Source organism: Phaenicophaeus curvirostris, chromosome 2 (assembly GCF_032191515.1).
Source record: "Phaenicophaeus curvirostris isolate KB17595 chromosome 2, BPBGC_Pcur_1.0, whole genome shotgun sequence".
NCBI classification, from domain to species: domain Eukaryota; kingdom Metazoa; phylum Chordata; class Aves; order Cuculiformes; family Cuculidae; genus Phaenicophaeus; species Phaenicophaeus curvirostris.
This window is the reverse complement of record NC_091393.1, coordinates 12566097-12579796: the sequence shown is the minus strand read 5'-3', so window position 1 is coordinate 12579796 and position 13700 is coordinate 12566097. Positions and strand designations below refer to the sequence as shown.

The 13700-nt window shown below is 43.6% G+C and overlaps 1 protein-coding gene across 1 annotated transcript; it reads left to right on the top strand.

Moving 5' to 3' along the window:
* Positions 1–5163: 5163 nt before the first annotated feature.
* On the top strand, positions 5164–10363 carry LOC138717678 (nuclear receptor subfamily 0 group B member 2-like). Its single transcript, XM_069851323.1, has 2 exons — positions 5164–5805; positions 10100–10363. Exons 1-2 carry the CDS (start codon positions 5232–5234, stop codon positions 10351–10353), a joined length of 828 nt encoding a protein of 275 aa, XP_069707424.1. The 5' UTR covers positions 5164–5231; the 3' UTR covers positions 10354–10363.
* Positions 10364–13700: the final 3337 nt, after the last annotated feature.

Genomic DNA, 13700 nt, shown 5'->3' with positions numbered 1-13700 from the left:
ACACTGAGTGAACTAACTGTCTTGAGGAGCAGTGCCTTCAAAGTTTCAGAATATGAATGTTTGCTGATGATAGAAAATTATTCCGAGGAAGACTGGGGCTGTCTGAAGAACTGCAGAAAGGCTTTATGAAAATGATTAACTAGGTGTCAAATGATAATTCAGTTTATCTATATATGGCAAAAGATGCTCATAAAATAAAACACTCCTGACTCCACTCCTGTCTAAGATGAGAACCTCTGAACTGATGAACTGTCAGCTAGGAGTAAAACTTGGGGGCTGTGACAATTTCAGGGCAACGACAGCTTAGTGTACAGGAGTGAATTCTGGGAAAGACAAAATAGAGAACTTCATTCTGTATCTGTGCTCTCCATGCTCTCCTAAGTCCTAGATACTTTGTCCTGTTCTGCTGCTTTCCCCACTTTAACTTAAAGAATATATTAGAAAAGCTAGGAAAGTTTCAAAGAAGGGTAACAAAGGCACAGTAACACTGTAAAGAAAGAAGAATTTTGAAAGATAAGTCTCTTCAGTTTGGATAAAGGATAAGTGTGGGAGTCTTACAGAGATTAATAAAATAAAGCAAGATATAGAGAGGGTGAAATAGAGATTGACTGGTTCTTTTTTTTTTTTTTTTATGCCAGTACAAGATCAAAAATATACCAAATCCAGTGAAAGTCATGTCTGATCAGGTTTTATCTTACACACAGAGCTCCTTGATATAGGTTGATGTGCATGTTCATGTGGCTTCAAGAACAAGTTGCATGAGATCATAGGGTACACATTAATTGAGAGATATTAAATGCATGAAATCACTCTGGTTCAGGAATTCCCCAAGCTGCAAATGATTGAAGGCAAGAAAAGCACTCATAAGAAGAGTGCTGTATATCTTACAAGTCTTCCTGAAGGACTCATGTTTGGCTACTGCCAAAGTAAGGATGAGATGGCCACTTAAACTCTTATATTATCTGACAAGTCTCTTCAGCCTTCCAAGTATCTATTAGGTGAATTAAGCCATGGGTTAAGAGCCAAAAATACTACACGCTTTATGCTTTTGGACCCAGCAGGCTATTTTAGAATGTGCATAAGTCACTGGATATTTAATAGTAACAAATATCCCTCAGCTGCTGCTGACTTAATTACACCAATCCTGCTGTTGCACACTGGTTAGAAAGAGTAGAAGCCTGGGACCATCTACGCTTAGCAGGCAGTTTCTGCAAACCTGAGAAATCCAGGGATTTTAGGAAAAAGATTGCATGATGTGCGATCATCTAAACAACAAAGATTAAGAGCTAGATTAAGTATACATTACCCATAACAATAGTATATAGGCATGCAAAAAAAACATTGCTCATAGGAGACACAGAGGTGGCAGCGTTGTTTGGAACAGGACAACACCCAGCAATGGTGTGAATAGCCACGAGGGGCCTGTTACAATTTTAGATATGGACTTATGCATTTTTTTTGATCTGAATGGTGGCACTTGTGCCCAATGAGCAATTCTGATGGTTGCAGAGACAATGTGGTGGCAGCGAGTTTTTTTTTTTGTGTGTGCTTTGTCAACAGAAGAAGTATATAAACGCAAAACAAAAACCCCCAACACTGATGTGACCGCATCTTACTGTTCTCAAGTCATCATGCTAGAAACAGCTAAAACAGAAGTCCATGGGGATTTCTCATACCACAAAATTGGCACTTCAATACAGACTCATAGTCCTAAGTAATCATTCTCTCAGAAAAAGCTGATGATGTGTCCTGAGCAGCTGCACTGAGGCAGTAACCTTTACTCTGTATTTTAGGTAAGCAGTCATAAAGCTATTATAATATACCAGGAATTCCTGTTAGAAAAATATAGTTTGCCTCTGTCTCTTAGAGCTATACACAATCAAAGAAAATAAATCATAATAAACAGAAATGGTATCTGGTACTATATGTTACTGACGTCAGGACTCTCTCCATTTGACTGCTGCAGATCTCAGAAAAGAAAAGTCAGAAAGGAACCAGCTTAATCTAGAGTAGAACTTTAACAAGCACAGTTAATAAGAAATGATGATATGAACTGTGAGGGTGAGATGATGATGATGAATTGTGAAATGGTGCTGATTTCATCTGAAGTCAAAGATTTTTCTCCTTGCAGTAGAAGATTTGGGTTTATCAGCGCTCACTCTGCTACCTAGACTGCTGAAACATCACCATGCTCACCAGCAATTAGAAGACAGAAATCCTTTTCACAAAGAATTTTTGTGAAAATTGTTTGATTTTAGTGAGCTCAGTCTCTCTTTCTAGAGTCATTATCCAATCCATGTAACTCATGCAGGTCTTCAGATGACATTAGCCCTACAACTAGAAGTCATTCCACTGAACCTCAGCCCAGCCAGGATTTTACAGTGGGATGAATGGTGTGTTCTAGGGATTTCTCTCTTGCTGTGCCATATAACCTTTGATACCCCAGGAATGGACAACAGGAGAGAGCTGTTGAATGGATGGAGAGATGGACAAGCAAATCCTATGGGGTGTTCAGTGCTCTGGCCCCTCTTGACCTTCACTGCAGTTAGCGGTAGTTGCACATCTGCAGCACTACACTTCTAGACTGCTCAGCTTTGGAGCAGCCACCTCTTCCTCCACTTTTTGTCTCCTCAGAAGGGGAAAATTTTGTAACATAAATATTATGGAGAGGTAAATAAATGGAAATTTTAGAATGGGCCAACATTGAAAAAACAAACAGTTATAGCAAAGGACAAATTTGTGGCTATGCATCTGATGGCATGGCCTTTATACACTTAAGGCTTGGAGATCTAACAGAGGGAGCTCATACAGCTGTTTTTAATGCTCATTTTTTGTTAACACATGCTAAGAGCCCAGATTGTGGGAATGCATGAACATTAGAACAGCATTCTGCTTGAGAAACTGTCAGCCTCTGGCCTGGACAGGCGCACACTCTCCTGGGTGGAAAACTGGTTGGCTGGCCGGGCCCAGAGAGTGGTGGGAAATGGTGTGAAATCCAGCTGGAGGCCAGTGACAAGTGGGGTTCCCCAGGGCTCAGTGCTGGGTCCAGCCCTGTTCAATGTCTTCATCAATGACCTGGATGAAGGCATCGAATGCACCCTTAGCAAGTTTGCGGACGACACTAAGCTGGGTGGAAGTGTTGATCTGCTGGAGGGTCGGGAGGCTCTGCAAAGGGATCTGAACAGGCTGGACCGCTGGGCAGAGTCCAATGGCATGAGGTTTAACAAGGCCAAATGCCGGGTCCTGCACTTGGGGCACAACAACCCTGTGCAGTGCTACAGACTAGGAGAAGTCTGTCTAGAAAGCTGCCTGGAGGAGAGGGACCTGGGGGTGTTGGTTGACAGCGACTGAATATGAGCCAGCAGTGTGCCCAGGTGGCCAAGAAGGCCCATGGCATCTTGGCTTGTATCAGAAACGGCGTGACCAGCAGGTCCAGGGAGGTTATTCTCCCTCTGTACTCGGCACTGGTGAGACCGCTCCTCGAATACTGTGTTCAGTTCTGGGCCCCTCACCACAAGAAGGATGTTGAGGCTCTGGAGAGAGTCCAGAGAAGAGCAACAAAGCTGGTGAGGGGGCTGGAGAACAGGCCTTACGAGGAGCGGCTGAGAGAGCTGGGGGTGTTTAGCCTGGAGAAGAGGAGGCTGAGGGGAGACCTCATTGCTCTCTACAACTACCTGAAAGGACGTTGTAGAGAGGAGGGTGCTGGCCTCTTCTCCCAAGTGACAGGGGACAGGACAAGAGGGAATGGCCTCAAGCTCCGCCAGGGGAGGTTTAGGCTGGACATTAGGAAAAAATTTTTCACAGAAAGGGTGATTGGGCACTGGAACAGGCTACCCAGGGAGGTGGTTGAGTCCCCTTCCCTGGAGGTGTTTAAGGCACGGGTGGACGAGGTGCTGAGGGGCATGGTGTAATGTCTGATAGGAATGTTTGGACTCGATGATCCGGTGGGTCTTTTCCAACCTGGTGATTCTATGATTCTAAATTTTCCAGGAATCTGAAATAATTCCTATACATAAGATTTTCATGTCCTGGATTTCCACCTGTGAGTTCCCTGACATAGCTGTCACATTGTATCAGCTACAGGTTAGAGTATGAATAATGTTAAGTGCTCTGTGAAAAGTAATGGTAAACACCCAAAGTGCCTTCAGGTGGCTCTTTTTAACAAGAAATAAAGACATTACTCAAGGGACCGTTACCACAGCATCACTCAGAAGTATAAATGTGTTTGTGTGCACTCCAGAGCATTAGCTACTGGGCAAGGTCAGTGTATCAATAAAAATATCATAGAATCATAGAATAGTTTGAGTTGGAAGGGACCTTAAAGACCACCTAGTTTAAATCCCTGCCATGGGCAGGGACACGTCCCACTAGCTCAGGCTGCCCAAGGCCCCATCCAACCTGGCCTTGAACACCTCCAGGGATGGGGCAGCCACAGCTTCCCTGGGCAACCTGTGCCAGTGTCTAGTCTAAATCTTCCCCTCTCCAGTTTATACCCATTGCCCCTAGTCCTATCACCACAAGCCTTTGTGAACAGTCCCTCCCCAGTTTTTCTGTAGCCCCTTCAGGTACTGGAAGGTCGCTGTAAGGTCTCCTCAGAGACTTCTCTTCTCCAGGCTGAACAACCCCAACTCTATCAGACTGTCCTGGTATGGAAGGTGCTCCAGCCCTCGGATCATCCTTGTAGCCCTCCTTTGGACCTGTTCCAACAGTTCCATATCCTTCTTATGCTAAGGATTCCAGAACTGGACACAATACTCCAGATGAGGTCTCAAATAATCCAGATGAGGTCTGGACAGTTTGTTCCTTCTTCACTTAAGTTGTCATAGTTTTCACTGGGCTTCCCTTTTTGGGCATGTTGTACGCGTCATATATCAGGGCTCTGCAAGGTGCCACTGCTGGGAGTATCAGCAGAGAGCCACTGGCAGGGTGGCAGAAGGCCAGGCAGATCCTGCCTGCACCGGGACACAGTGACGAGCAGCGCCCAAGCCCTCCTGCTGCCCCGGAGCTAGGAAACCCTGTGTGACAGTGGCAGCCTGCAGCCCCACCTTGTTTGAAGCAGTGTGGTGCAAATAAAGTTCAAGGTAACTTTACAGATCAGGGTCATATTACTTTTCAGCCACCTGTGTATATAAAAAGCACACAACGCCACACCATGTAGCAGAAATGATCTCCCCTGCTCTTGATGCAAAGCTCCACACACGCTATTTCCTGCCACAGGGAACTCTGGCTCTATGGCTAGCAAGATCTCAGCTGAGAAATTTGGGAAATGCCAGTGTGAGACCCACCATGCTAAGAGCATCCTGTACCAGATCCTCAACAAAGAGCACAGACGTGAAAACAAGTGGCACCAGCAGTATTGCAGTCTCCTTTGCTCCACGGGAAACAAGGGCTGCTCTTGTATGGACAGAAGAAGAGCCGTCTTGAAAACGCCAGAAGCCACGTGCAGAAAAGCTTCTGAAGTACTCTTGAAGACTTTAACTTTTATTAGAAACTTGCCTTCTTTTTATCATGTGCCTTGGGAGGATCAGCTTGTCCTCATACAGCAGAACTGGGCCCCTCTTTTTGTCCTTGGCATGGCACAAGAAGGGGTGGATTTTGACCTGACAGAGATTTCTGCCCCTAGTTTATTGAAAAAAATCCTCCTCAACCAGTCTTTGACAGCTAACAATGAACCAGGCAGCTCATCACAGGGAGCATCTCTAGCAGAAGTTCAGAAGATGAAGAATTTATTGTGGAAATTCTGGGACCTGGACATAAGTGCAAAAGAATATGCCTATCTTAAAGGTATTATTCTTTTTAATTCTGGTAAGTTCTCCTGGAAATTACGCAGATATTTACGTGCCTCGAAGGACACTTGGCATTTTCATTTGCGTATAGGTAAATGTTTAGTTTTATTCTTTTCTATGAATAGAGCTAAATGTTCTCAAAAATCTACATGCCACAGTTTAATGATTTTCTGCCTGAAGTGTTTTATTTAGTCCCCTTGGATGTGTGCAGTAGGTCACCCACTGTAAGCCAAACCAGCTGCTCTTAGGCAAATTTTAAGTCATGAAGAATTAATCATGTTACTGCAAACTGATTTCCAGATCAAAGGTAATACAGCAGCCTCACCCATGGCACAGCACAGGAGAGATGGTACATAGGTATGTGATGTAAGTATTAAAAGTATTTTAACAAAGACTTCCTCTGTAGCAAGAAGATTAAAGATAAAATAATCTGTATAACTTGATTTTCATCAATGAGACAAAAGGATATTGTGTTGAGGTTCCACAGTTTTTATTTATTTATCCTTTAGTATCTCTGCATTCAAAGCCTGGGACAGCAGTCATGGAGCAAAATAAAACTAGTGATTGCATCCTTTCATTTCTGGTGCCAAGTTCAGCCTCTTTAGGAAGGAAGGTTGCCTAGGTCAGCACCATGGAGTGCATGAGTCACTAAAAGCTAAGCTCTAAGTGCACTAAAGTAGATGGAAAGACTTACTGACTCCAGTCTGCTCTGGCTCAGATCCCCAGCTCCTCCACAGCAATCGCTGCTGTTGGCTGCACTGTCAGCAGTGTGCTTTGCTTGGGACTGCACCAAAATGATACTTGACTGCTTCAGTTATTCCATACTATTTCTTGTGGTGAATGCTTTATAGGCTGCTCAAAGGCTGTAGTGGCTTTATATTTGTTTCCAATAGCCTTCAAATTCTGATTCTTGAGACGTAATGTCATGCAGATGTTTAGTATTGCCTGGTGTGTCTACACCGTAACACCAAGCCAGAGGAGTTCATTTCAGTGCAAGTTATTTTCTCAGTTTTTCACAATAAAATCAGGCGGAAAGAAGCCACCAGTTATATCCAGGGTGATGATAAGAAGAAATCCCTCATCTGCAGTGGCTTACACAGTTTAAATAATAGGCACTTTTATTATCTCTGTGGGTAAAATGCAATTTTCACATAAAGAGAAAGCAACAGAAGTAGTATTATGTTTTGGATTTGTGCCTTCTGGTGCTTCCCTGAGGTGCCTTATGAGAGGCCCAGCAGCCTTTCATGCTGCCTGCAGACACTGTCCAGAGTTTCAGGGGGGACTCCCTAAGATCTCAGGCAGGATGACCCATTTTCTGAGTTTGTTGGAATGTGTTCAAAACCTGGTTGCAGAAGGCACCTAGGAGGACTTCCATTAAGCCTAGATTGACTCCAGATGAAACAGTCACAGTCTAACTCTGGGCTGAAACAGGTACTCAGGGCTTTTACACAGCTCAAACCATCCTTCCTCTACCTGTTTTGCTGCAAACAAACCTCTACAGCTGTCATTTCAAAACTGCTATTTTTAATAGCTCTTGAACACATTCCACCAAACTCAGAAAATACTTTCAACATACATGCAGCACATTTTCAGCTACCCTCTTAGTTTTGTCCTGATGTTTGGCCAAATCTTAATATTTTTCAGGCCTCAGTTCTAAGAGGGTTTCAGGCAGCCACCAGCAGCGACAATACTAAACCCTCTCCTGGATCAAAAAGTACCTCCTCTGGGCTCCCACCCTGCATGTTTTATTCCTGCTAGGACCACCAAAACTGGTTCATTCAAAGGGGAAGGACCAGGCACAGAGCAGTCTGGAGCTGGTTATGAGTTGGGAGTTCAACACAGTGCCCTGACGTACAGTTGGAGCAGCACAGCTAGGCCAGTGCTTGGGCAAGAAGCATGACAAAAATGTGTGGCAAAACTCTGCTTGTGCCCTAAGTGATCCCTTGAGGCAGAGAGATTGTGCTTGCTATCATAAAAAAAGTCCCTTCGGGGACAGGGTGACAGAGAGCAGGGAGTGTAGGTCTTCACACTAAAGCACAATCTGTGTAGCATTTCTGTGCCAGAGGCTCTTGCTGGGTTACTGATGGACCACCTCCAGGCCAGCAAGAATCATAGAATCGTAGAATGACCAGGCTGGAAAGGACCCACTGGATCATTGAGTCCAACCATTCCTATCAAACACTAAACCACGCCCCTTAGCACCTCGTCCACCCGTGCCTTAAACACCTCCAGGGAAGGGGACTCAACCACCTCCCTGGGCAGCCTTTTCCAGTGCCCAATGACCCTTTCCGTGAAACATTTTTTCCTAACGTCCAGCCTAAACCTCCCCTGGCGGAGCTTGAGGCCATTCCCTCTTGTCCTGTCCCCTGTCACTTGGGAGAAGATGCCAGCTCCCTCCTCTCTACAACCTCCTTTCAGGCAGTTGTAGAGAGCAATGAGGTCTCCCCTCAGCCTCCTCTTCTCCAGGCTAAACAACCCCAGCTCTCTCAGCCCCCTCACCAGGTTCGTTGCTCTTCTCTGGACTCGCTCCAGAGCCTCAACATCCTTCTTGAACCTGTGAAGGAGAGAGCACGCACCCAACCTCAGAGGCCAAACAGTCAGCCTTGCATCAACTGAATCCGGCCTCCCTAGAACATATTGCAACCCCTGGTCCCTGCAGGGGTGCTTCAGTTGGTGGCTGTGGAATGGTCCAAGCGTGAATGGTTGAAGGGTCTAGCTGCAAGCCCTTTTCAAGAACCCAAACAGTATGTCAAAGGAAGGAGCAGGTAGGACTGTCCCACCATGAACAGCACAGAGTGAGGTGAAACTGCTCTTGCTCCTTTTGACAATTTTAGGAAAAGCAATGGGAACTACACGGTGAAGAGATGAGAACTATGAAAAACAGTGCTGCTATTGTATCAGTGTCATATATATACTTAAGGAGCTGTTATATATATGTAACTCCATGAAGGCTGTGATGGGACTTCTGTTAAAAAAGACACTCTCATGAGGTTTACATTTCAGATAGAAATACGTGTTTAACTGAATATTATTACAACAGATCTCAGAACAAGAAGTTTCCCATTATTTGTAAACTAAAACCTGTGTTTGATTACATACAAAAGACCAAATAGGAGAATTAGGCAAATTTGAAAGGCTATAAGCAACTGCAGTTTCATCTTGAATATACACAATCCTGATGACTTCCTTTCCATGAAAAATCCAGCACTTGGAACCATTCCCACACCTTGCAGCTGGTGGTAATCCTGGAGGAGAAGATGACTTTTCCAAACCCTTCATTTCTGGCTAGCCCGGCTGCAGGCTTTGCTGCAGCTTCCTCTCCTCTGGCAGTGACGTCTAGGGAGAAGAAAGCTGCTGAAGACTGACAAAGTGCTGCCAGCCACAGCCTGAAAAACCCCCAATCAGGCTGGTTTTGCCCTAGTACAGCATGCTAGGCAAGAAGGCAGAACCTCCCACACTTAAATGAATGATCCTGTGTGAAACATTCCTCAGTCTAAGCTATTCAGACCCCAGTCAAGGGAAGTTTGGGGCAGATGACTGTAGAAGATGCTAAATCGGCCTGGAGTGTGTGCTGGGAGGTAGATTAAAATAAGAAGTGGGAGACAGGAGAGGCAGAAGTCAAAACTTGGGGGTTTATGCTACCCCTGCAGAGACATCTTCCTTTTCAGAAATGGCTGAGGAAAGGGACTACAAAACCAGGAAACACAATTATCTATCCTACTCCTGTGGGTCATGATACATCTCACAGTGAACCTTTATGCTCTTTTAGACTGTAAATTTAGATATCTAGATAGAATGGTGAACAATAGTGCTCCAGCTTAATCTAGCTAGCAGAGGCAACAACAGGAGAGAAACAGGGCCATGTAGACTGGAAACCGATCTCTTCAGACTGCCAGCCTGCTCGCTGCTCCAAACCACTGCCTCCAGCCTCCTGATGTTACCCACCTAATGTTAGATTAGAGCTGGAATGTTTCCACACACTCAGACTATGGTCTCACCATCGTTTGGGAGGTAGACAACACTATAAAGCTTCTTCTCCTGATGTACAGGGTCAAAGTTACCTCCTGTTACCATTTCAAAGCTGGATTTAACATTACGGGCTAGATTCCAACATGCTTACAATGCTGCTCAATGTTCCTTCAAATTATTGAACTATGCTTATCTTCTTTTTCAAAAAAATATGTTTAGAAAGCTTTTATTATTTTCTAGAGAAAGTAGTACTACAAGCTAGAAAACCAGACACCTATCATTATGAAAGGCATACAACAAAAGTGTTTACTGAAGATATATTATTTTACTTTTTGTTTTGCCAGGATGCTATGCCCTAAAATGTCTCCCCTATGTACAAACACTGCAGCAGGAAGCTCAGCAAGCCTTGATGGAGTTTATCTCAAGGATGTTCCACAGGAACCTACGCAGGTTTGCTTGGATTCTTCAGCTAGTTGCCTCTCTTAGAGTCATTGATGCAGATGCTATTGAAGAGCTCTTCTTCAGGCCCACCCTAGGAGATGCCACCTTAAATGTAATACTTCTAGAAACCCTGTACATCAAGCCAAATTGCCTTTGAAAACAGATATTATCTGTGCACTCAAATACATATTTTTGGAAAGATGAGAGGATTTTATGAGCTAGAGACACTTCAAACAAATCATTGATGCATCTTTGTAAGCCATATATACTTTTTTGTATGATGAAGTAATTTTGTATATTTTAGAATTAAAAGCAGAGCTATCTAGCCATTTCATGATTCTGCGTGCTTTCAAAAACCTGTATTTTAATGTATTCAAAGAGCATCTAGCATATTTTCCACTTGTACCAGGTTGAACTGTAATATTTCTAGTGAGCATTTTTATAGCTGTTTAAAACTATACTATATGCTTTTGGGTTTCTAGAAGCTTTTGCTTTCAGAAAAAAAAAGGGCAGTAATAATTTTTATTCACTGCTTCCCCAACTGAAGATGAATACATATAGAAAAGTCTGATCCATGGTAAAATCAGTATAAATCCTCCTTTTTCCCAGGATGTCATTCCCTGATCCCAACACTGAGAACTCTAGTCCTTGGCTCTAGTTGCTTGATGCAGCTCCCCCGTACTAACCGATTTCTTCGAGGCTCCTTTTCTAAGTCTTGCTTTAAACTGTGGGCATTAAATCCCTCTCCCATTACTCACAAAGTCCTTCCCTGACTAAGAAACTGAACAATATGATTCAAAAAGTTGTGGACTAGGCAGAAGACGTTTCTCAGGATTGTTTCCAGGATGGGAATAACAAAGGTTGAAAGCTATCGTGTTATGCCATCAGCAGCAGAACTAATGGAGCACAGTTTCCTACATATTTAAGACCTTTTCCATTTAGGCCTCCCTGCACCCTCACTTCTCCAAACATATGGGAGATGTTTGTTGGACAGCAGATGCTGAAATATGGTTTCCTACAGATGTGTACAATTTGTTCCTCTATCTCTCACTGCAAGATTTCCACGTCCCCACCTCTAAGTGTACTATGGCGTGCCCCAAAACATCTCACTGTCTCCTGTCTGTCTGACTGGAGAAGAGGCAGCATATGTTGGGGTTGGCACCAAGCTATCTGTGTGTGCTGACTGGTCATCTGTCAGGATAAAAAAAACATTGAGCTTATGTTTTGCTGCAGTAAAAGAAACTATTTGTATCTCTTTTCAGTCCCATTCGCCTACCAATGGTTTCCACGAAACTTAAACGAATGAATTTCTGAGTTTTCTCAGAAGAGCATCCAATACAGTTTTCTTTGGCGAGGGGCTCAAATTCACGAAATGGGGACTGGCAAGCAGGTAAACAGTAGGACAGTGTACGATAACTTAATCCATGCTTCCTTAGAAAGTCATACTAAAACTGTAAGGACTTACATATATATAAACACACACACATCAACACATTATTTATATATTGAGATGGATGTTCAAAGGACTTCAAAAGAATGTCAATCAATGGAAAAAAGAAGTTTAAATAATAAGAGTTTACTACCTACCAGTTTTGACCCAATACCACATATTTTTTTCCCAACTTCAGTAACTGAGAAATTGTAAAAATCAGGGGGAAAAAGCAAATCCCAAATAATACAAACCAACCAAGTCCCTGGGTACTAGCGATCTTGGAAGCAACAACCTCTCCAGTTAACAAAACTCACCTTCCTAAGTTACAAGGTAACCAAACCTTTCAGAAATTAAGCTTTTTGGACAGATGTTTTCCATGGCTTTTCAGCAGGCTTTCTTCAGGCTAGCAGTTTTCAGTAGGTTTTTGCTGAATTGCTTCAAAAACACTGCCACAGATCAAGTGGTGGGTGGCAACAGGGTTTTCCATGGCTAGTTGTTTGTGTTAGTGAATGATAACATTAGTTCCAGAGATTTGCTTTTTGTCTGTTCTTTTCAAGATTCACCCAAGCAGCATACATCCAGAAACTATCTGTACACTTGGTATCGACAATATCATAGGGTAGTAGACACAGGAGTTTCTCAAACAGCTCCCAAGTCCCAACAGCTTCTACCTTCTGGACACTACAAGTGCTCCATTTCATAGAATCATAGAATCACCAGGTTGGAAAAGACCCACTGGATCATCGAGTCCATCCATTCCTATCAAACACTAAACCATGCTCCTCAGCACCTCGTCCACCTGTCCCTTAAACACCTCCAGGGAAGGTGACTCAACCACCCCCCTGGGCAGCCTCTGCCAGTGCCTAATGACCCTTTCCGTGAAAATTTTTTTCCTAATGCACACATGAGGCTTCAAAGGGAACTCTCACAAGATCCTTGAGGAATTCACCTCTTTGTGCTTTGAATCCATTCAGTCCATCAACAGGTCTTTAACAAAATATATCTTTTTTAGTCTGTATGTAATTAAAATACCCCAACAACCTTGAGCTTAAGCTCTGCTTAACCAAACATTCCCTGTCTCATAGACCTGATCACAGAGAAAGCATGAATGTTAATAATAATTTGCTTGATATCCTGTTCAAAGGGGCTGAGATGCTATTGCCTTGCTGAGGCCAGAGTAAGAATCTGTATCTAATGTAAGTGAGCTGCATATGAAGGTGGAAGCCATGAAGGTACAAGAGGCAGGGACAGGAGAGGTGAGGAATCATGAATAGAGACTAGGAGCAAAAGCAGGAGCTCTGTCTGGAAGAGGGAAAGGCACAGCACAAAACAGCCTTTAAAAGTCAAAGGGAATAACACATAGGAATGGAGAAGAGGTTTCTCATTCTCACCACTTCCTTACTTAAGCTTTTGTAATGGTTAACTAGAAGAACTGTTTCTCCAGCTGTGAAATCCGACAGCAAAGCACTCGTATCCACCTCCCTCTAGTGTCCAGGAGATGACAGTACTGCCACCACCTAGAACGGGAGCTTAGCTGATGGAGACCTGCCAAGTAAAGTACTGAGCCCTGTTGATGACCCAGGCAGAGCTTTCACCCAGAGACACCTTTCCTTCCCCAGTTGCAGATTTCTTCAAAATACCGTATGACAATATTTTTAAACTGTTAGACGAAACCTACATTTGCAAAATCAAGAATGAAGAAGTAAATAAAATTTCCTTGAGAAACCTTATTCCAGTCTCCTTCTGGATATTATCATAAGCTCTTTCCCCTCAGGACCCTGTACCTTACATGGGGAAAAGAATGGCCTCAATCTTTTGCAGTGAGGATGTAAGATGGGAGGGTGAGTCAATAGTTCAGTTTTGTTCAGGCTTGTTTTCAGCTGTTGTCCTAGATGTGGTTGTGATTTTGAAAGTACAAGTTGCCATTCTTCCTGTAGGTTTGCTCTCTCTCTCTCTCTGCCCTGGGTGGGTAGCAGAAATGTTGCAAAATTAAGCACTCCGCATCTCACCTGAGATAAGAACTTCACCAAAGGAAGACAAGTCCAAAGCTATCTGCTGTCAGGTAATCTCAG

Coding starts and splice junctions, on each gene's coding strand:
- LOC138717678 (XM_069851323.1), top strand. CDS start 5,232: ATGGCTAGCAAGATCTCAGCTGAGAAATTTGGGAAATGCCAGTGTGAG. Junction 5,806..10,099: donor TATTATTCTTTTTAATTCTG/GTAAGTTCTCCT, acceptor TTGTTTTGCCAG/GATGCTATGCCCTAAAATGT.